The following is a 22,452-nucleotide window of genomic DNA, read 5'->3' as shown; positions in this document are numbered from 1 at the left end:
ATGAGTACAGGCATAACTAATATTTCGTTTCGTTTATATGTTTAGCAATAATCTTCCGGATGCAACCTTGAAGATCATTTTATACTGAGAATCCGTGGCGAATTTAGAAAAGTATTTTGGTAGGGGTTTTCTTACTACTAATGTTTAGTTCTTCTAAACATTCGTAATTTTTATTTGACGGGAGCTTAAAGTTTATGAGTAAAGGCATAACTAATAGATATTTCGTTAGTTTTAGACATTCCGCAACTTCGGGGAACGTCTTCAGTCCGAAAGACCGACCCCCTAACCTTCGCAAAACCGTCACTGCTGGTAATTAGTAATAATAACGATTTAAAAACAATAAGAAAGGAAGTCGGCCAACTCCTACACTCCTAGTCGGCCAGTACACGCACTATTTTTACATTCACAGATGGAATGAAGGAAAGCTTTGTCAGAATGGTCGAATGCTGAGTTGAATCCCGGACTTCCCGATAGAAGCGCAAAAGCCAACCACTCAGTTATGTTTGTTGTGCAGTTGTATTTAGCTTAACTTAAATATATTCCGTTGATTTTTTTTTTGGGAGTTCCATAATGATATGTTGAATCCCTCTTGTTAAAAATTCAGAAAACTTGAGGACTGGGTAAACTGTGATGGTGGTCAAGGGCGCCCATGTTGTGGTTTCCAAGTGGGGGCAAGTATAAGCGACGTTTCAAAACTAGTTTCAAATTTTGCTGTAACTAATGTAAAAATTCTATTGGATTTTCAATATTCTGAAGTACATTTTCTTCTGGGGGTGGGGGGCGAACATCCCCTTTCCCCCTGATGGGCGCCCTTGATGGTGGTTATAAAAAACTTAACTGTAGAATTTCAAGAATATACAGAACCAAAAGTTCCAGATGTGCAACCTTTAATTGTATCATATAAATCCAAGTATTTCTCTTATGTTTTATTTTAATTTTATTTTGTTTCAAAAAGAGGGTATGGAATATTTTGAAGTAAAAATACTACATATAATTTTGCTAGTTATTTGTATATTTTTTTAAAAGAAGTTTTTACTTTTAGGGTTGGCTCGTTTACACCAGCTGTTTTTTTAAATAACTGGTTTAAAGCAATAAATAAAGAAATAAATAAAAAAGAACAAAAATGCGAATCGTGTGAACTTCATGGTGACGTTTCCACATGTCAAACCATCTGCATTAGTCTTATTTCCTTTTCACCTTTTAATCAAGGTGTCCCATGTTCAATTCTCGGTCGAACCACAACCCTTCTTTCATGTGTAAACCAAGTAGCGGTTCGGATGTCACTTTAAGCGGAAGTCTTCTCCTTGATAACCTCGGTATTACGTAAGGACGTTAAGCCTAAACATACGAAACGAAACCAAATTATATATTTCTACATGCCTGTTGAGTTATAAAGAAGCCAAGGTTGCTTAAATATATTGATTGAAATTGGTAAAATTTATCGATTGCCTACGTAGCTTCCAACATTAGCTTGAATTGGACTTTCAATGATATCTAGATACTAAATTTGTAATTTAATACCTCAGTTTAGCGTACTGATTATAATACGTTGACCTTTAAATTTTACATGGAAAGCAATAACAGGATTTTCCCGTTATTGTTTTACATTTAAAATAATGACGGGATTTTCCCGATGGCTAGGACAGGAGTTTCTTAATTTAAGAAATTTACTGACCGGACTTCTTTAAGCTTATGGGACCTCTTCCAGCATAACCCCGTTGTTGCATAATAACACCAAGGCGAAACAAACCTATTTCTGTGAATATGTAATATAAATACATAAAGCAAAATATCTAAATCAAAAAACCTGGTTTAAACCCCAAAAAAGCCTGGTTTAAACTGCCCTCAAAAACAGGTTTTTTGGCATTTTCAGAAACAACCATGGTTCTTGCCAACTCTGCTTACTTTTGTATATAGGTGGTTAAATTTTTATTTTTATATACATTGGTTAATCCTTTGGAATTCATAATGTAAAAATGTTGAAGTCAAATTGTTTAAACTATCTTTTCGAAATTCATGGTTTATTTTCGAGGTTTTATATTATTATCGACATCAACCACTAATTAAATGACTTTTTGTGTTATAGAGAAGCGAAACAAAGTCTGCTTTATCAATTTAAAACAGAATTTTGAAAAAAGCCCAAAATTTCCCAAGCAAAAAAGCAAAGCAGAAAAAAACCGAGTTTTTTTTCAAAAAAGCCGGTTTTTTCCGAGCCCTTGCATCTCTAGCCCAATGTAATAAAATAATAATAATAATATTAAGCAAATAATAATATTAAGCAATAATAATAATATTATTATTTAATAATAATAATATTAAATGCAAATTCGATAGACATAAACAGTGGCTTATTTAAGGGTGGAATTCTGGACTTAAGACCCCCGAAATTGTATTTAATATATTAAAGTAAATTAAATATCTTGCAAAATTTTCACATTTCCAGGTACCAAGTTAGCCAAGACTGCCCCGAAACAAAATCGTAAATATGCCACTGGACATAAATATTTTACTACAGAGACACAAGAAGACAAATTCACATGAATTTCACGTAATTGTAGACCATCGACAGCACTTAATCAATCCGAGTTGATCTAATTCGCCGTAATGCAATTAATTGTTTCAATTGGGAGTGATCCGGTGGGAACGATGGACTATCGCATTATCTGTGCTTCACAAGAAATGTATGCTGTTTCGTCTACTTGTACTGAAACAAACTCTGTTTGTAAAATTTCGTCTTTAATTATATTGTTCAAAACACAACAAGCATTCAATCAAGTCATTTTGTATTTCACTTAAATCTCCTTTAAAACAGAATCAGACTTAAATATTTTTTCATACGCTGCTCTTTATGCCAACACCTCTGTTTGTTCTATTTTCAACACAGGTGTTGGTCTTCGTTCCTTAATAACACATTAATTTTCAAACGCCCACTGACAAAGGATTCTTTAATAGTAATTATATTATGTTCATAATCTCTACTTACTGGAATTTTCTCTCATTCATTTTTGCAAATGTAAGAAAAAAAGTCGCTCGCAGTATCTCAAAAACACACACTCTCTACTTAATTCTAATGAACTCAACAAGTCTGATTTCGTACAGGTTTGCGTCAACGTAACGGAGTAAAGGGGTATTAGTTTGCGATAATAGGCGTAGCACCTTTAGAATTGCTTGTTCCAGCTTTTGCGTTGCGTTAGAGTCCGCAAAATTAAGCAAAGTTGGTACGGAATGCGGCATCACGTTGTCTTGCTCTTTATTTGTTTAACATATCGAATCGAAATCGAAGGTCTCGAGAGAAATGCTTTATGTAGAAACGAAAGTCGATAACCGCTGAGGCCGGTCTCTTTCGCAGGTTATTACCAACACGTTCTCTCGCGGGATTTTCTGAGTAGCTTGGCGGTAGTTCTACTGCTGCCTGAAACACTGCTCGGTGAGCCTCCCAGCAGTGGTGCTAACCACGATTTCTTTATCGAAAATATTTTTTTGTTCAACTTGTCATCATACATTTTGTGTAAGGAAATAAATTAATTATAATTTCTGAAAGTAAATGGGTAGGCTGGGCCTCAGAGCCTCTTACGACCCTTCGCCACTGGGAATGAGAAGAAGGGAGGAAACAGGATTACCTCGAGAAAACCCATGGACATGATGGTATTCATTGTGGAAAACAGTGTTTTTGAGCTGGCTACCGGACTGGTTCTATACTCACTCATTTTTTTTAAGTTTTAAAGGTTTTTTGACACCTAACATTAGAAAATTGTTGTTTCAGTAACTACCGGATATGGAAGTGGAAATATAATTTTAACAACCGGTTCAAAGAACCGGAGAAATTTTAATAACCGGTTCGGCGAACTAGGTAAATGACACAATTGAACAAGGCAATATGCTCTGTCAACGATAATGCCATGAGTGTCCGCAGCGGAGGCAAAAGGACAATCACTTTACCTTGCATTTTCAAAGGTGTTTGGTTGTTTCAAAACGCTTTTATCCAGAAACACACGGGATGGCACATTATATTTGGTTACACCTACTAGAATATTTAGTATAAGCTTAAACCTATTTAATGTAGTCCACAAAGTTATGTAATAAGCCTCAATAATAATTGTTTTGCACTATGCGTTATGTGCATCAATGTATGTCGGTCTTTTGCCCCTTCAAATTCATAGTTTTCAAGGTCGCTAATATAAACGGTGACAATTCCGATGCCATGCGCTGTAACATGGAGGAGGAGGAGATACTTAAAAATGATCGAAAGTGCCCGATATTAGTGTCGAATCTATAGTTTTCGGGGTCTCTGAGATGAACAGTGATAATTCCGATGCCGTTTAAATCGATGCCACTAACAACGAAAACGGCATATTTCACGGATATAAAAACACATGAGATACGGAGTTGTGCATTTAAATTTTCCTTTTAACCCAGCAAAGCGGGTAATCGATGCTAGTATTTGTTAAATGGTGCTGAATTGGGTAGAATTGTAGAACTTTTTCACAGAAGGGGTGAAAATGCCAGCGTTATACCAACGGGCCGATGAATGACAAAAAGGGCTGAATTTGGTACAATTGTACCAAGTGTGGCAATACTATTCTGAGACCAGCAAATTCGTTAGCAGTCTCTCTCAGTTTAAATGTTGAGAACGACTAAAACCATACAACTCATGAAAGGAAGTCGATTTTGTTGGTAACGAACGAAAAAAAAAAAAGTGCTAAATTACAGGATTTGTACATCTATGGAAAGACTGTTTTTAATAGTTTCACATTCCAATTTTAAACTTTACAATTCTATTTTCACAATGAAGTTACGTTTTTTGAACATATTCTTTGATCTGAAAATGTATTATAAAACTTATAAGTGGGATCTGTAATAAAATAAAATAATGTTGCTCTACAAAATTAATAATGGAGAAGAATAAATTTTTAAACGAATCAGATACAATATATTTTAACATTCTAAATTATTAAATACTTATTGTAAAATTTCTGGTAGGTTAATAAAATCAGAGTTCGGAATTGACTCCCACTACCGGTTTATTTATAAAATCATCCAAATAACAACAGTACTTACAGAAATACTATAGTACACTTTTCTTTATTTGTAAGGTAGAAATTAGCTAGCCCAAGACCGTGGGGTCGTGGACAGGATCTCTAGAGTCCTGAAACATGTTAAGCAGATGTCATAAGAAACCCCCATGGTCTGAAGCAAGCAGTGAGGGGGTTAAAAGTTACAGAGCCTCGAAGTAGGCTAGGCAACTGAGGTTGGCATCCCGACAAAACCGTGACGCAGGCAAAGCCAGGAGGAAAGGAATAGCCAAGAGTCCGGAAGCAGACTAGAGGCTTTGAAATAGGGTTCTCCTAGTGCTCCAGGCAAGCAAAAGGAGGGAGACCAGAGAACTGGTACCAGTCCGCTGGTTGTTGTCCAATATATAGGCCTAGGCGTCCCAGAGCGGCGCTGGCGCTGCTGCTGGTCCTGTCGTCATGAGACTTCTAGGAGGTGCTGATGATCCATCGTCTGCTTCTTGTAGTAATCCCACGTGGTGTCTAGTACTCTGACGTAAATACATATTGTGATGTTTACTACATTACAATATACATATTTTTTTGGATTTTATCTTATACATCAAGGGATACATAATAAGTGCTTTTATGTAGAAGGCTCACTCATTCAGTCGTTCTCTTAATATAACCGTGAGACGTTATTAAATAATAATCATATAATCTCAGTCAAGCCTTCCGATTAGTATAGTAGTCTTTACTGCACGAGGTTCTGTATTTAACTCCTGGCACAACAGCTGAGAAATTTGAACGTATTACGGTGGTTCGAATTCCAAGATCAACATCTCATATATCATCGGTGCTAGAAACGAACACTAAACTTTAACCATAAAACCAACCAACCAAAATAAGCCAAGCCGAAAACCGATATCGGCTCAATCAGATTGATAGAAAGGAACAAGTAGTTGTAATTTATACAGATTTCTCCAAGGCATTCGATGTAGCTAATCATGATATACTTCTCAGCAAACTTGTGACATTCTATTTTACACAAAATCTTCAATAACTTATACCGTCATATCTTTGCCAACGCAAACATTGCGTTCGATACAAGAATATTTTAACTGAGGAATATGTCGTAGACTCTGGTGCGCCTCAGGAGTGGAACTTAGGACCTCTGTAATTTATACTATTTGTTAACGATTTACCACCTGTAATAACATGTTCCCACAAATTATTGTTTGCTGATGATCTAAAAATCTATCGCACTATCTCCACGGAATTAGACGCTATTTCTTTGCAAAGTGACATTAATGCTATTTTCCAATAGTGTGAATCAAACAAGTTGGTGCTAAATATTAAAAAATACAAAGTAGTATCATACACCAGGAAAATGAACTATGTACGCAATGTGTATACTATTAATCAAACGCCAATTGAGTGAGTGGATTATATTACTGATCTTGGAGTCACTCTGCAGCCAAACCTATCATTCGATATTCATGTAAATAGAGTAGTTGGTGAGGCCTTTAGGAACCTTGTCTTTGTGATGAGATTAGGAAGTGTTTTTTTCTAAAACTAATGTCCTCAAAATATTATACACTGCCTATGTGCGGTCTAAGGTGGAATATGCAGCGATAATATGGGGTTCTAATAGTAAGAAATATATAAACAAAATCGAAAACATTCAAAATAAATTTGTGTGCTTTTTAACATATAAAGAAAGAGAGATATATCCAAATTTAGAGAACTACGAAGGTCTTCGAATCAAATATTCATTGCAGTCACTGGAAAGCAGGAGAACTCATTTCATTTATCTTTCTTACATAAAACACTTCATAGTGCAATAGATTCAGAATATATATATATATATATATATATATATATATATTCTGAATCTATTATGGGGAGCAACGAGACCCCATAATGACATATTCCCTCTCTCAGTGCAAAGGACTAATGTATTGGATGTATGCTGTCAAAAAAAATGTGTATATTGTATAATAAGATATCGCAAGGGCATCCAGATATAGATTTTTTTTTATTGAAAACAAAATTTACATTCTATATAAATTTGCTGTATCCTGTATATCGTGCTATGTGTATTTTAACATATGAAACGTATATTTTGCTTTCATATTATTATTTTATTATGTGTGTATTTAAAATGTATTACGATACAATTGAGATAATATTATACAGGAGAAAACGTTTATCTGCATATACTTTGGAAAGAGGTTCTTTTATTCGTTCGAGTAGCTTGAAACATAAGAAAGAATCCACACTCATTATGTAAACTGAAATAATTTTTTACATATAAAATTTTATAAAATGCTTTTTACTAAACTCAATATAATAGACCCTATTTAATCATGTGATAAGTCCAATATAAACAATGTCAGAAACACTACCTAGTTTTCTAAATTCCATATTTTACTATTACAATGATAAAACATTTTTAAAAGAAATTCAATCATAATTCATTTTTTTAAAGTGAAATTATGAAATATAAAAATGACATAACGATTGATTAGGAATTAATAGAATGCCTTTTCTCCAGACAGTAAATTACAATCTACATGAATAAATTATACGCCAGCAGTGGCGTATTTACGATTTTGTTTCGGGGGGCTTTGCTAACTTTAGTCCTGGAAATGTGAAAATTCTGCAAGATATTTCATTTACTTTATTATAGTAATAAAATTTCGGAGGAGGGGCTTAAACTCGGAAGCACCTCCTTAAATACGCTACTGCATGCCAGTATTGAAAGAATGTGTAACCAATGGATGAGAAGCTCGTTGTCTTGTAATCAAGGAGTCCAGTGTTCGATTTCCGTTGGGGGGACAAATGGTTCGTATCCCAAGTTAACCTGTATGTCCCGCCCTTAGTACGTCATCATCCCATGAAAGGCGATGGCAAACTACCATGGGTCCACCTTGCCCAGGGACCTTCGAGTCGAACACTTACCTTCGGGCAAAACACATCATGATCATAATTGAGAGAATTAGGTCATTTAAAAGTACGTTGTAATTTTTGCAACTTTTAGTGCTAAACTGTTGCTCAACAAGAGCTGGTATGTTTGCAAAATCACGGCTTGTTTCCTTGTTTCATACATAAGTTTGTTCGAGGGGGGCGGCAAATTATTTAGAGCACAGGGGCGCACAATATACGTACAACATTGAGTACGAAAATAAGCAGATACTTGTATAAAAACCTGGCAGACGAAATCAAAAAGTTATGGAAATGTCAGAGAGTTACAGTAAGACAATGATTATCTTATTTACAACAATTGTCCCTAAAATCACTGTGACGTAGCTGAGACAGATAAACGTAAAACATCTAACCTACAAAAATCTGTAATACTAGACACCTGTTATTTGGTCAGGAAGTTCTTTGCAGAATTCTTCAAATAATCTGCACTTGCCAAAGACGGCCAACAGATTGTTAAGCAAAAACCGGTTTAAACCGAGATACAACAGTAATAATAATAATAATAATAATAATAATAATAATAATAATAATAATAATAATAATAATAATAATAATAATAATAATAATAAGATGCAGGAGGAGGAGAAGCGAATAGTAAAAAATCATAGGTAGTCCACATAAGATCCTTTAGTCTTAATTTACTTCCATTCGATATCAGAAACACGTAACTCCTGTTTTTATACCAAGGTTTCGACTCTTGTAATAAATGATTTAGAAGCACTGTTAATGGAAATATTCAGCCCTTACTCATCCTCCAAATTTACTGATTGTTTGATTAGTTAAGTCCTCTTTCAGCGTTGAGGCTACAATAATAATACGTAGAATTTAAACTGGGAACCTAAACCGTGTAGTGAGTTGCATGTTTCCCCCTCCCCCGGAAATTACGCCCCCACGTGCCTATATTGTTGACTAACGAGCTTTTGGCGCGAGAGACACGGGTTTGATTCCGGACAGGAATTCATTGGGTTCGGATTTCACGTTAAGCTCTACTATATCTATAGCCGCAGTATGTACCCGTAAAACCGGGAGCTACAATGATTTGGACTACAATCTCCTAGTGACGGAGTGCAAGTTTGGTTAAAGTCGATCAAGAAAAATAGGAGGAGAAATCTAAAATGGAACTTACTCTACTATTCTACGGATTCTACTTGACACACTCCACAATAACATTGTCAGGTTGTCAAGAGCACCGAGAAAACCATAGATAAATGTAGTGATGCTTAAGAAGATGGAGGAGCACAGAAGGGGAGAACCACGGACATCAACGAATACAGAAGGCTGAATAATGAATTGAGTAGAGGGATGGACAAAACAAAAGAAAAGTACTTGGAGCAGATATGTGAAGAAATAATGGAACTTCAGCGGCGCGGCAGATATGATCTGATGTATCAAAAAGCACAAGAATTAAGAGGAAAAGCTAACAAAAGTATACGAACGTTCGGAATCGAAGATCAACAATGCCGTGTAGTCACTGACCACGATAGAATCCTTAGAATTTGGGAGGAATGCATCAAAAACCTGTATGATCTGAAGAACGGCCCCAAAGATATTGCAATCGAAGCGGATGAAGAGGTGAATGATGAAGAAAAAGGCCCCAGTATATTGAAAAGTGAAATACTACAAGCAATCAGACATGCGAAGAAAGGTCACTGAAGACGATGATATACAGTGTGTCCGTAAACTTGCGCAACCCAAAGTTTGATTGCGTATATCTTTTGAACCAAGAACGATAGAGACCTGACACTTGAAACAAATGTAAGCGTGTTCTATGTAGATATTTTCGAGATCATGGCCAATGTTGGAATTTGTAACGTTTTTATGTAGTGATGAAAGAAAGTAACGAAAGTATAAAATAAAAATGTACAAAATGATGAAAATCATTCATTCATTTATTTTTATTTAGTCATTATAATCATACATATTGCACGAACTCGTCAATACATAAAGATACATAAACATACATAGCTGTGACATATATATACAGATTACATTGAAATACTAAGCTACATCTACGGTCAAAGAGAAAAAAAAACAAAAATTAGACATTTTAAATACTATTAGTAATCAAATTCATTTACACATCTAGGTACTCATTCACGGAATAAAAGCAATGCTGTAATAGATAGGCTTTCACTAATCTCTTGAATTCTTCTCTTTGTTCTGTCATTCGAATATGCTGAGGAAGTTTATTATACAATATAGTACCTATAAATGTTGGTTTCCTTTCATATAACTTTGTGCGATGCTGTTTGCTCGTAATTTTATCTTTACGCCTGGTATCATATTTATGGGTTGATGGCGTGTTAAGTATTTCAAAGTTAGTTTTAACAAAGAGCAACATGTGAAATACGTATAGTGAGGGTAAAGGCAATATTTTAAGTTCTTTAAATATTGGCCTACACGAATCGTTCATTTTGGCTACTGTTATAGTTCTTAAAACCCTTTTTTGAATCACGAACAATATATTACTTTTTTTGGGAACTTCCCCAGAAAATTATGCCATATGTTAGTAAAGACTGAAAGAGTCCGAAATATAAGTTACGAAGCGTATCCAGATTTAAAACATGTTTTATAGATTTTATTGCATAGAACATTTTATTGATCTTTAGGACCAATGAAGATGTATGTTTTCCAAGAAATATTGTAATTTAGCCAAAGTCCCAGAAATTTGGTTGAGTTTGAATATATTATTTGATTATTTAACATTATATCAATATCTACGCAATGCTTATTTTGAATGTGATGAAAATTTAGGGCTGTAGATTTGTCTGTGTTTAATTTTAGCTTGTTTTGGGCAAATCAGTTTTCAGAACTACTGGTTGTCTCGTCAATTTTATCGCGGATAATATCATAGCTTGTGTCTGTTATTTAGACTTCTGTCATCTCATTAGCGTACATAGTTGTGTTTGCTAATGTTACGTCATTTGGCAAATCATTTACATATAACAGAAATAATATGAGTCCAAATATTGATCCTTGAGGAACACCAGTAGAAATACTTTTAAATTTAGTTTTATGAGTAGCTGAATTAGCTGAGTCTGACACAAATGATATTTCAACAGCTTGGGCACGTTTTGCAAATACGATTTAATCCGTGAGTTGACAACTCCTCTTAAACCGTAACCGTTAAGTTTATGGATACGAATGTTATGAGGAACAGAGTCAAAGCTTTGGATAAATTCAAAAACATCCCCACGCATTTTTTGCTTTTGTCCAGGGCTTCCGTGACCTCATTGGTATAATTATAGATAGCAATTTCAGTTCTTTTGTGTTTTTGAAAATCAAACTGTGTAGGTGAAATTATGACAATACAATGAAAGAACTGACTTCATTTATTATTGAGTGGAGAATAGTCAAAGGATTTTCTTTATGTTACAATGATTGCATTACCCAAGAAAAAGGAAGCAAAGAAGTGCAACAATCACGGAACCATTAACTTAATTCCCCACACTGGAAAGATTATTGCGCGAATACTAAACAGGCGGCTGGAAAGTAAGATAGAAAAATGTTAGAAGAAGATCGGTTTGGATTCCGGAAAGGAAAAGGCACCAGAGATGCAATTGAGTTGATGAGACTTACATCAGAACGAGTTCTTGATGTAAAGGAAGAGTTATGTTTGTGGTTCATCGACTGGCAAAAAGCTTTTGACCGGGTCAATAGGACGAAACTCTGAAAATATTCTAAAGAAATCGGGGTCAACTGAAAAGACTGATGACTCCTTCGCAACCTGTATACAGGACAACAAGTAAAGTTGCGCTTGAATCAAGGAGGAACCAATAAATAGTGTGGAGATCGGAAGAGGAATCAGACAAGGATGTAATATGTCGCCACAACTATTCAACATTTACAGTGAATGTTTAATAAAGGAAGCATTAATGGGAATTGGAGATTTCAAGATTGGAGGGCAGATGATTAACAAGATCAGGTATACAGATGATATGGTTATTATTCCTAGAACCGAAGAAGGACTATAGGAGATGATTGACAAAATAATTGATAGTGGAAAACTATGCGGAATGGAAGACAACATGGAAAAGTCGAAAGTCATGAGAATATGCCATGGAAACGTGCAAGAGAACTTGAAGAGGTCGATAATATCCAGTATCTAGGAAATATTTTGACGAGAGACGTTTACTGCACCAAAGAGATTAAATCAAGAATTGCCATAGCCAAAGAAGCATTCAACAAAAAAAGGGTTTCTCTTAACAAGCAGGCTTAATATCGGATTTAGGAAGTAGTCGGTCAAGTGCTATGTATGGAACATTGAACTGTATGGTTCAGAGATTTAGACATTACGGAAGTTGGAGAAGAAATATTTAGAGAGCTTCGAAATGTAGTGTTGGAGAAAAATGAAGAAGATAAAATGGACAGAAAGAAACAAACGAAGATGTTCTAAAACGAATAGAACAGAAGATTATACTTCTAGCAAGAATCTTTCGTAGGAGGGCCTAATGGATTGGACACATATTGCGAAGAAATTGTCTTCTTCATACCGACATAGAAGGAATGATGGAAGGAAAGCGAGGAATGGTAAGAAGAACACAACTGATCCAATATTTGAAAAATAGAAGAAAATATTGGGAGTTGAAAGCAGAATCTGAAGATTGAGAAACGTGGAAGAAACACTTCCAGACCTAATTCTAAAATTGAATAAAATACTCATTAGTCCCAGGACCTGTGGAAAGGCAGAATAGTTAATGATAATACTGTATCGCATTATGCATGCAATATAGTAAATAGTTCTAACGAGAGAAGCGTTTCTGCCTGTCCTTATTTTAGAGAAAATTTGCAGTAACGTGGTATTACTGTTGACATGGATCAAATACCATGATATTGTGATAAGTCAAAGTTCTCATTTTTATAAAATTCGCAATCATATACAATATAAAGTAACAAAGTAAACGTACCTTTGAGTATTTTCGTATTTTTGTTTTTTTTTTAATTTAGAATCCGATAATATCGATCGATACCAGTGTAATTTTGTGGAATAATAATGGTGGTCATTTTGGATATACGCTGTTATTTTTAAGTAAACATTTTTATTGTTTGTACCTTGTATAAGCTATTACACCAACGTATTTTCGAGTGATAGGTGAGTTCCCGTAATTTTTGCAGTTGTTTTAAAGACCTTTAATATTTAAACGAAGGTATCAAAATAGTAACATATAATTCACCAAAGTGAATTTTGCCTCCAAAAAGATATCAGAGAATTACATAGATATCAGAATCATCGGTTTCTAAATACACATACCAAAAAACGTAAAAGTACGTTGACTTTGTTTACTTTTTATTAATCATGTTATTATTTTATTGGTGAAATTGATGACAATTATGACTACTTGTTGATAAAATGGATATTTGTCTAGCGAAGCGTAATAATCTGTATGCGATAATATATTCTGTTCCCGAGAATATTTTCTGGTACTAGAGAAGGAATATATATAACGCGGTAAGCAAAACTTGTTCTATTATAAAGGTAGTTCTAAAGTGTCTGGTATAGGTTAATTATTACGGTAATTTTTCGCTTGAAACATACGGTATACTCGATTAAAGTTGAAATACACTACTTTTTCTGTGTTTCGATTTCTATTCTTTGGAACTTGTGTTTAGTTTTTATTTGTTTGAAGCGAAGACAATCAAAATATAAGTTAAAAGATTTGGAATCGACAGATACAAAGCTTGGTGTATTTCCATTTCTATTATTATTATTATTATTATTATTATTATTATTATTATTATTATTATTATTATTATTATTATTATTATTATTATTATTATTATTATTATTAGTTTTTATTTTGTGTCCTTAAAGTAGGTTTAAGTGCGGTTTTATCCTACTTTTATTTTGGAAAATAGCAATCTTAAAGCCGTAGGATATATAAGGTTAATTATGCCAAATTTAGGAAATTCAAAAGAAATTCGAAATTTAGCAAAATACAGCTGGAGGGAGAGAGAGAAAGAGGATATGAGAGTGTATGAACTGTAAGGTATTAACCAAATAAAGTGAATTCTCTTATTGTGTTCTCCACATTTTCTTGTTGTATGGATGATTAATTTTTTGCTTAAAGTTGAAGAATATGTTATTGATAGTACTTTTATTCTGCTCTTTTTGATAGAAAATGATGAGCTTCAACGCGTTCCTGAGAAAACATGCAAGTTTGAGTATCGACGAGTTCGTGAGAGAATATGCAAGATTTAGGGTCCGTCAGATGGATCCGGAGGTGAGTTTATTGAGCACGACTGACTCAAGTTTTGATACTTGTTTTTTTTTTTTTATCATTTGTTTTATTTATTTCATTTGCCGCCGTAAAAACTCTGCGTTCTTGTCTTCGTCGAGATACATTCTTAAAAAATCTGTAGTTACATTTTAGTGATTATTACACTGTATTTCATATAAACATAAGTGAATAGATGGAAACATGTAAAATAAATAAATGAAAATTGTTTAAAAAATAGTAAAAAAAGAAAAGAATAATAAATAATCCATATTCACAAGGAAAAAAAGTTTATTAAATAAATATATTCAGAACATGTTTCACATTTGTTATGTTTTGTTACGTAGTTGTAGCTGTAGCATGTAGTGAGTGGTATTTAACTGTAATACATCCACTAATATATTTTTTAAATAATATTTTACAATAATATAATAATTGTTGTGATTGTTGTAATCAGTGCACGAGCCTAAGGATATTCTCTGCTAGGTTGTTGGTCGAAAAAGAGGAGATACTTTTGATGGACATGTTTGAGTTATGTGTGTGCACGACGTCTCCTAGACAAAATGGTGAAATTCTTTTAAAAATAGGCTTAGTGGTTATCTTCTTATAAAGAAATGAAAAAAACTATCGAACGTTATAATTCCGACATAGTATTCTAACAATGAAATAAACAGTAACGGAAATTCGTTAAAAACGAATATTTAGAATTTTTCAAATATTAATATCATCAATACTTCTTTATCACTGATAAAGATTATTTTATTTTATTGCGCACCTTGTTAGACATAGATATACAATATGAACTAATGGAATCTCAAGCAGCGTTCACAGTGTTCAATCTCCATGTTAACTCAGCGGAATCAGGCGAAACTGATAACCCCGGCAATGACTTGGACGCCCATCACTGGCAGGCCTGCCAGAGGCCACTTTTCAGCCACTTCTAGATCTGCGAATGTGTTACCTTGTCCCCACTGCAGGCCCGTATTCACGGGGGGGCAAGGGGGCGGCCCCTCCTAAACTTTGGCTGGCCCCCATAAAATTTCACGGTAGGCTTGCAAATGAACTATAATATGGTGATGAAGTATAATATGATTGGGTCGAGCCCCCCCTAACTTCTACCGGGCTCCCCCTAAATTTTTGGGCTGGCTACGGGCCTGCCCCACTGTGGAAAGTTTTATGTGAATGCAAGAGGATTAGCCATTCATATAGGTAAAAAGCATCCGATCATAAACACAGAAGAGGATTGTCTTCATATCAATAATAATAGCTTTCCTGACTGTAGAGTCACAAATGTAAGCAACACTAACTGCAATGAGAGCACACAGGATTTAACGTTATCTAACTTGGGTAAACTGTTGACGTCATTAAGATTTTCTACACACATCCTAAGACGTGTCCCTCGTGGTGCTCGAACTGAGGTTGCTGATGCACTTTCCAAGTTATTACAGCAAGTAGCTATTTCAAATGGAGAAAGATAATGGATCAACCTGTTTATATTTCCATTTGTAGCACTAACTGCTCCCAAACAATCCGAAAACATAAAGAACCTTACCCCACGAGTAAAAGAAAGAATTCATGTTTGGGATAATATAGGTATTGACGCCTTAACCTTACACTCGCTAAAGATCAAGAAATCTATACCTAAAAAGAATGTGTTAAATCTGAAAATTATTGAAAACAAATTAGCCGATGGTGATATCCGAGGAGCAGCCCGTTTACTAATGTCAGATGATACTGTAGCAGCCCCTGACATTTCAGTGTTTGAGACGTTGTTGGAGAAACATCCAGCCTACCCTGGTACATTTACTTCACCGAATCTTCCAGAAGATCAAAACAGGGTTCAAGGAGTTTCAGTAAACGAAGTTAAAAATGCTATACATTCTTTTCCATCTGGCAGTTCAAGAGGTCTAGGTGGTAGATCTTTTATCTTGCCAAATACTTGAATCGAAGAAAAAGCTATTAAAATCACTTTGTGATCTGTTCAATCTAATTATTTCAGGAAAAATACCCTTAGAAGTTCGCCCTTTGTGTTTCGTAGCCAGACTTATCGCTCTTAGAAAGAAATGTGGTGGAGTCAGACCTATCGCCATAGGGAATATTTGGCGCAAAATATCAGCCAAAATTATATGCTTCAGAATACGAGAGCCTGTTAAGAACTTTTTGTCTCCCCATCAACTTGGAGTTTGTATTTCCAATGGAGTCGAAGTAGCCGTTCATGCAACCAGGGTATATTTTTCCTCCACACACAACGCTCCAAAGGCTATCGTGAAGCTAGATGTTCGCAACGCTTTTAATGAACTTTGCCGGGACTCCATGCTTACTGAGGTATTGAACTATTTTCCCGCAGTATACCCATATGTTCACCAGTGTTACACTCAACCCAGTAACCTATTCTTAGGCCGAGACACTATTTCATCCCAGAGAGGAGTACAACAAGGCGATCCCTTGGGCCCAGCACTTTTTGTCATAACAATACATTCTTTAGTACATTCAATTAATACTGAACTAAACATCTGGTATTTGGATGATGGGACTATTGCTGACAAACCTGAGGCAGTCCTTTCAACGTTAACACACATAAATGATTTGAATTTCTCAAAATGCGAAGTTGGTTTTCTTGGATCAGATGAAGTCTCAACCGACAAATTTTTCAGAAGATTTGGAGAAGTTGCCCCAGGAATACGTCTCCTAACCAAACAGGATGCTTGTCTTCTAGGTTCTGCTCTCACAAAGAAAGCATTTACAACTGTGCTATCAAACAAAATATCCAAATTAGAATATTTTCTGTCTCGCCTTGACTCGATTTCAGCACACGCAGCTTTTTTTTTTCTTCTACGTGCTTCATTGTCAATCCCTCGCCTGAACTACTTTCTACGGTGCTTTACATCTTGGACCTCAAAATGGGTGTGGAGTCAATTTTGAACTGTTCTTTGAGTGACGACTCTTGGATGCAAGCATCCTTACCTGTTGGATTGGGAGGTCTTGGTATTCGACGAACCGTTGATATGGCGACTCCTACCTTTTTAGCGTCCTACCACGGATCTCTTTGTTTAATCGAGGCTCTCCTTCCTCAAGGGTATCACCTGGATCCAGATGGAATAGTTGAAGAAGGCTCTAGCAATCAGATAAATATAACAGATACGGACCTTCCAGAAATCAGCAAAAGAGGTTCTCAGGCATCTTAGTACACACCAATAGCAGTACATTTCCATAAACTTCTTTTACAATCCGTTGCTGTTCCAGAGGATAAAGTTAGACTTCTTGCTGCGTCATCCCCCCATGCTGGGGCATGGTTAAATGCGTTACCTTCCCCCCCCCCCCAATTAGGTCTTCACATGTCTAATGAAACCTTTCGAATCGCAGTAGCCCTAAGACTAGATTCAGCTGTTTGTGAGCCGCATCGCAGGGATCAAGTTCCCCAACGCGGCCTGCATGGCCTCTCATGCATGAAGAGCATAGGCAGAAACACCAGACATTCATCTAATGACATCATTTTGTGAGCCCTCACGACGGCAGGAATTCCTTCGATTCGTGAACCGTCAGGCTGTTGTCGTTCCGATGGTAAACGACCTGATGACATGACATTAATACCTTGGATGAGAGGCAAATCACTAGTATGGGATTTTACATGTTCGGACACATTTGCCCATTCAAGCCTCCCATTGACTGTTGTGAATGCTGGAGAAGTTGCTAGACGTAGAGAGGCAGAAAAGGAAAGGAAATACAATAATCTCCTCGAGGATGTCCAATTCCGGAATTTTTGCTTTACGGGATCCAAAAAGTTGTCGGAAAATTCATATTTCGGAAAAATCAGGAATTCGAAAATATCCGCAATTTAGAAACTTTTAATTTTGGAAAATTTTTCCGAATTTTTCGATTTTTTCCAAATTTCGTATTTTTCTGAATTCCGGATTTTCCGCATTGGAATTTCTCTGAAATCCGGGATTTTCCGAAATCCGGAAAATGGAATTTCCCATTTCGGAAAATTTTGGCGATCCTTAATATATATATAATATATACGTATATAAATTTGAGAACGTATTAGGAATGAGGAATCAGATTTCTGGCTTTCAGCATCTAAGGCCATGTTAGCTCGTCACTTATGAGGGATGAAGTGACGTCCGTGTGCGATCACACTATCCGAGGAAAGGGAAGGAAGAAATGATTTGGGATGGAAAGGAAGCGGCCTGTATGTTAAATACCAATCCCCCATTTGCCTGGTGTGAATGAGAAAAACCCAGAAAAGCTCAGTCAGGATGGCTAGCCTGAAAAAGCTGTTACACTTTTTGGACCGAGTGCCCCCACCGGGACCTCTCGCACCAAAGGCAAGAGCGTTAGCGACTACGCAACGTGGAGCCTGGGAATGTATTTGATATCAATAGTAATATATTGAAATTATACAGTTCAGTATTGATCAGTAATAATGTCAGATGGTGGTCATGAAAACTTCCTCATTCTTTGCCTCTGAAATCAGAATTTCTATTTCGAAAACATATCATCATTAATTTATTTATTTACTTACTTACTTACTTGTAACGGTGGTTCCCAACCTTTTTCATCTGGCGTTCAGCTTCGTGAATTCTGTATACTTCACGCCTCCTTCCTCCCATGACGAAGACAAAATGCCAAACTGTAGTGTCTGTGAAGTTTACTAAAGTTAAAATAAAAATTGTCATTACAAGTGGTGCTTTATTCATACAATTTTAATTTCTTAATTTATTTCTGTCAGTGACTCACGCTTCATGTCTCCAAAGGAGAAGGCGTCTCTAAGTTGAGAGCAACATATAGAATAAGGAGGAGAAGAAGAAATTGGCTTTGTTCCGTGCATATGTACGTACTAGGTGAAATGTCTGTTCTTTGCACGGGAAGAATAGATTTATGGAAAATGTTTGAATCTATTTCCGCGTTTCAAATATACACTTCAGTAAAAGTGTTCCTCTGCCCCTTAAACATCATTAAAAACTCTTGCTCCAAAATTGATTTCAAATAGGGATGGCCAGTTCCGGAATTCGGAAGATTCAAGATTTCGGAAAAGTTCCGGAATTCAGAAAAATTCCGGATTTTAGAAAAATTTCAATGTCTAAAAAATTCCGGAATTCGAAAAATCTGGAATTTAGAAAATTCCTATTTCTGAAAAATTCTGAAATTCGGAGAAAATCCGAAATTTAAAAAAATCCGGATTTTTCTGAATTCCAGAAATTTTCTGAATTCCGTAATTTTTTCGAAATCCGGGAAGTAAAATTTCCAATTTAGGAAAATAAATTTCCGGAATCCGAATTCCGGAGAATTTTGGCTATCCCTAATTTCAAACGTGTAAGCCGTTTGGCGTGATGTGATTGCTAATAACTGACAATGTCAATTCTAATGTGGCGGAAAAATATGGAAATTGACCCTACTTTCCTTAAAAGTAGAATTCTGGGAAATACTGGCTACTTTGTACTCAAGAGTTTATTTACAGAGTTTCATCTTCCTATTCGAGGAACTCGTAGGATATATTTTCCGTATTAATTTTGATTCCCTTGTCCGCTTATGATAGTCCTTTAATCTTGTAAGTGTTGAATGAAACCTAGCACTAAAGTATGTTTCAAAATTTGTTTCAGAGTTTTCAGCTATCTTCCCTTAATTCAGTCACAAGCAACAGGAAACGTCGCTTTCAATGCAGAGAACAAAAATAGTGGCCCCATCTGTCCTTTATATCGGAAATCTTCAAAAACGTTCCAACACGTGCCCCCTCATTTTTAATTAGCAGTTTATATGCAGAGTTTTATCTCCCTAACTTCAGGGAGTCATGGACTCTTTATTCCGGGCTAAACATTTGAATCCCCTTTACCTCACTTATCATGCTATTTCAACAATTTCCTTTTCTCCTTTAGAAGCAGAATTTTTGCAAATGTCGTAATACGTATTTCTTTATTTTATATTTAAGATTTATATACCGATTTTCACATCTCCACCTTAAAAGTCAACTGATGTTTCTCTTATGGGTAAGATTTCATCATTTTTAATAATACCCAAAACTTCTATAACATATTCCATTATTCAAAATTCTAAAAAGAACAATCGTTTAGACTAACCCTAATCGTGTGAATCGCTATAGAACTACATGTGCAACACTTGAACTAATTTTATATATGGCTCAAGTTGTAGGCTACCTTTAGGTTAAGTGCACCTTTATATTGTTTTATTGTAACACTAAGCACTCTTTTACAATTATTTATATTAAAACGTAATCGTGAACGATTATCCGGTGGATGATTTACTTATACTTTTTGACCTCTCCCTTTACAATGAAATAATCTGAGATATTTTACAGATTTTTTTAAATCTCGTTACATCAGAACATAAGATTTCGGGTTTCACTAACCGTCGTAGTCATTGCGTTCAGTTTTGTTTCAATACTACATCAGAGATGAATCTACTAACTATATCCCGTGGGCTCAAGAAATTATTGCTAAATTCCTTTAAACCGTGTTATTATGTATTGTGAATTTTAAAAAAATTTCAGTACTACTACCTAACTAGCAATATCTATTCATTATTATACTGCAAAATGTATAAATACTTCGCGGTCATGCCTGAATTAAAATCCCAATCATCAATGGTTGATTAAGATATGAACTTCTTCTTCTTCTTCTTCTTTTTTTTTTTTTGATGCAGCTGCTCATTTTTGATTTGTCGAGTTTTCTTTTCTTTTGTATGTGATATACACTCATGTCCAAGATTATTGTCGCGTATCTATAAATATGTTGTTGTAGGAATATAATTTGATAATGAACTCGCCCGATATTTCTTATAATGTTAGTATCTGTATAATTAGCAAAGACATGCATGTGGCGAATTTCACCTAAAAAGAGTCGTAAATAAAAACAATAAAACGAAAACTTCCTTGTCCATTTAGGAACATTTTGTTTTACTCATTCTAATTTTAGTATCTATAATTCCCTATAAAATTTACCACAAATATTCATTTCCTGATTATGCACATACTATCAATATTAAAAGTACCCTGCAAAATTACTATCAAATTGTATTCTTACAAGAAGACAGTTATAGATATGCGACAATCATTTTGGACATGAGTGTATTTAAGCAAACTTGAAATTATAGAAAACGGGGTAATTAACTGCGAATTGTATAAGATGATTCAATATATGTATATTGAAATATAAATATGTGATAGATGTACGTTTTATTATGAAGAGAATTGCATGATGTCGAGATACGTCGTTTTGATGTAAACAAAGGGTTTCATTACTTTCACCGGTTGGTTGCGATACGATTGATACGTTCTGTTGCTATAGCTTTCGTAACGTCGTCAAACAAAAACTGAATGTGTAGAGTATACCACCTTTGTCAATAAGTCTTATTTCTTTCCTTGTGTTGTAATATGACCTATATATGTGTCTAACACCTCTATGTTATCACATTACTAACTGCATGTTGGGTGTTGTAAGGAGGCAGGTTATCGCGATTTATGGCTAACCTTTAATATTATCCATATAATATTGTAAAACCTAAATTCTCTGACATAATTACATTCCCGGTTCCTCTTTCGTAAGCTGTGAATCTCCAAAATCTGATAGTGTCGTTTATCCAAGTTGAAGTTATCATGGTTGTTCTGTAACAGTGATGAATAATGTCCAACAACATAGTTTAAAAGTTTGTTGTGACAGATCCACCTAAGGATCCCTAATGGTGAAAAATCTTCAACTCTTCGTGCTCCAAAGTATATTAACTTAGACCTTTCTAAATTTATCATCAAATTGCCAATGTATCTCGATTTTGATTATCTGTTTAAATGAGTGATGGTAATAGACTAAACCAGTTTAGAACCTAATTTGAATATTAAGTAACTTTCAAGACTAGTATAATGATGCTTCGTAAGCCACAAATGTAATTGCCTTACTATCGTTATTACGAGCCAAATGTAATATGTTTTAATAATTATAGTCTGGTATAGACCAGTTTGTAAACAAGGTAATTATAGTATGTGTACCTTTAAAGAAAAGTAAAGCGTGCATGGACACCTAGTGAGTGAAAACATAGACACGCTATTTAAAACAACGAGGAAATCGAACTGGTACAGTGGATTTCTTTTCCAAAATCTAGTGATGACCTATGCTTAAATGATAAATATATACTTAAATTCATGAAACTAAATACTGATGGATATACCCCAAAATTTATGTACACTAATATATACGTAACCATATGTAATTAATTTCTTTTCCTGTTTTCTTGTCGTCAGTAGATGTAATAAA

At 35.0% G+C, this 22,452-nt stretch overlaps 1 protein-coding gene across 8 annotated transcripts in view; it reads left to right on the top strand.

Moving 5' to 3' along the window:
* Window positions 1-22,452, top strand: part of LOC145661197 (uncharacterized) — a 453,672-nt gene that overhangs the window by 197,874 nt on the left and 233,346 nt on the right. For all 8 annotated transcript variants that reach the window (XM_081726653.1, XM_081726657.1, XM_081726655.1 and 5 more), the window contains one exon: window positions 14,093-14,197. In XM_081726653.1, coding sequence (XP_081582779.1) covers window positions 14,093-14,197 — 105 coding nt within the window. The remainder of the gene's footprint in view (window positions 1-14,092; window positions 14,198-22,452) is intronic.

The sequence above is a fragment of the Thermobia domestica genome, chromosome 1 (assembly GCF_964235325.1).
Source record: "Thermobia domestica chromosome 1, izTheDome1.hap1.1, whole genome shotgun sequence".
NCBI lineage: Eukaryota > Metazoa > Arthropoda > Insecta > Zygentoma > Lepismatidae > Thermobia > Thermobia domestica.
The sequence above is the reverse complement of the archived record's forward strand: the minus strand, read 5'-3'. Positions and strand labels throughout refer to the sequence as shown.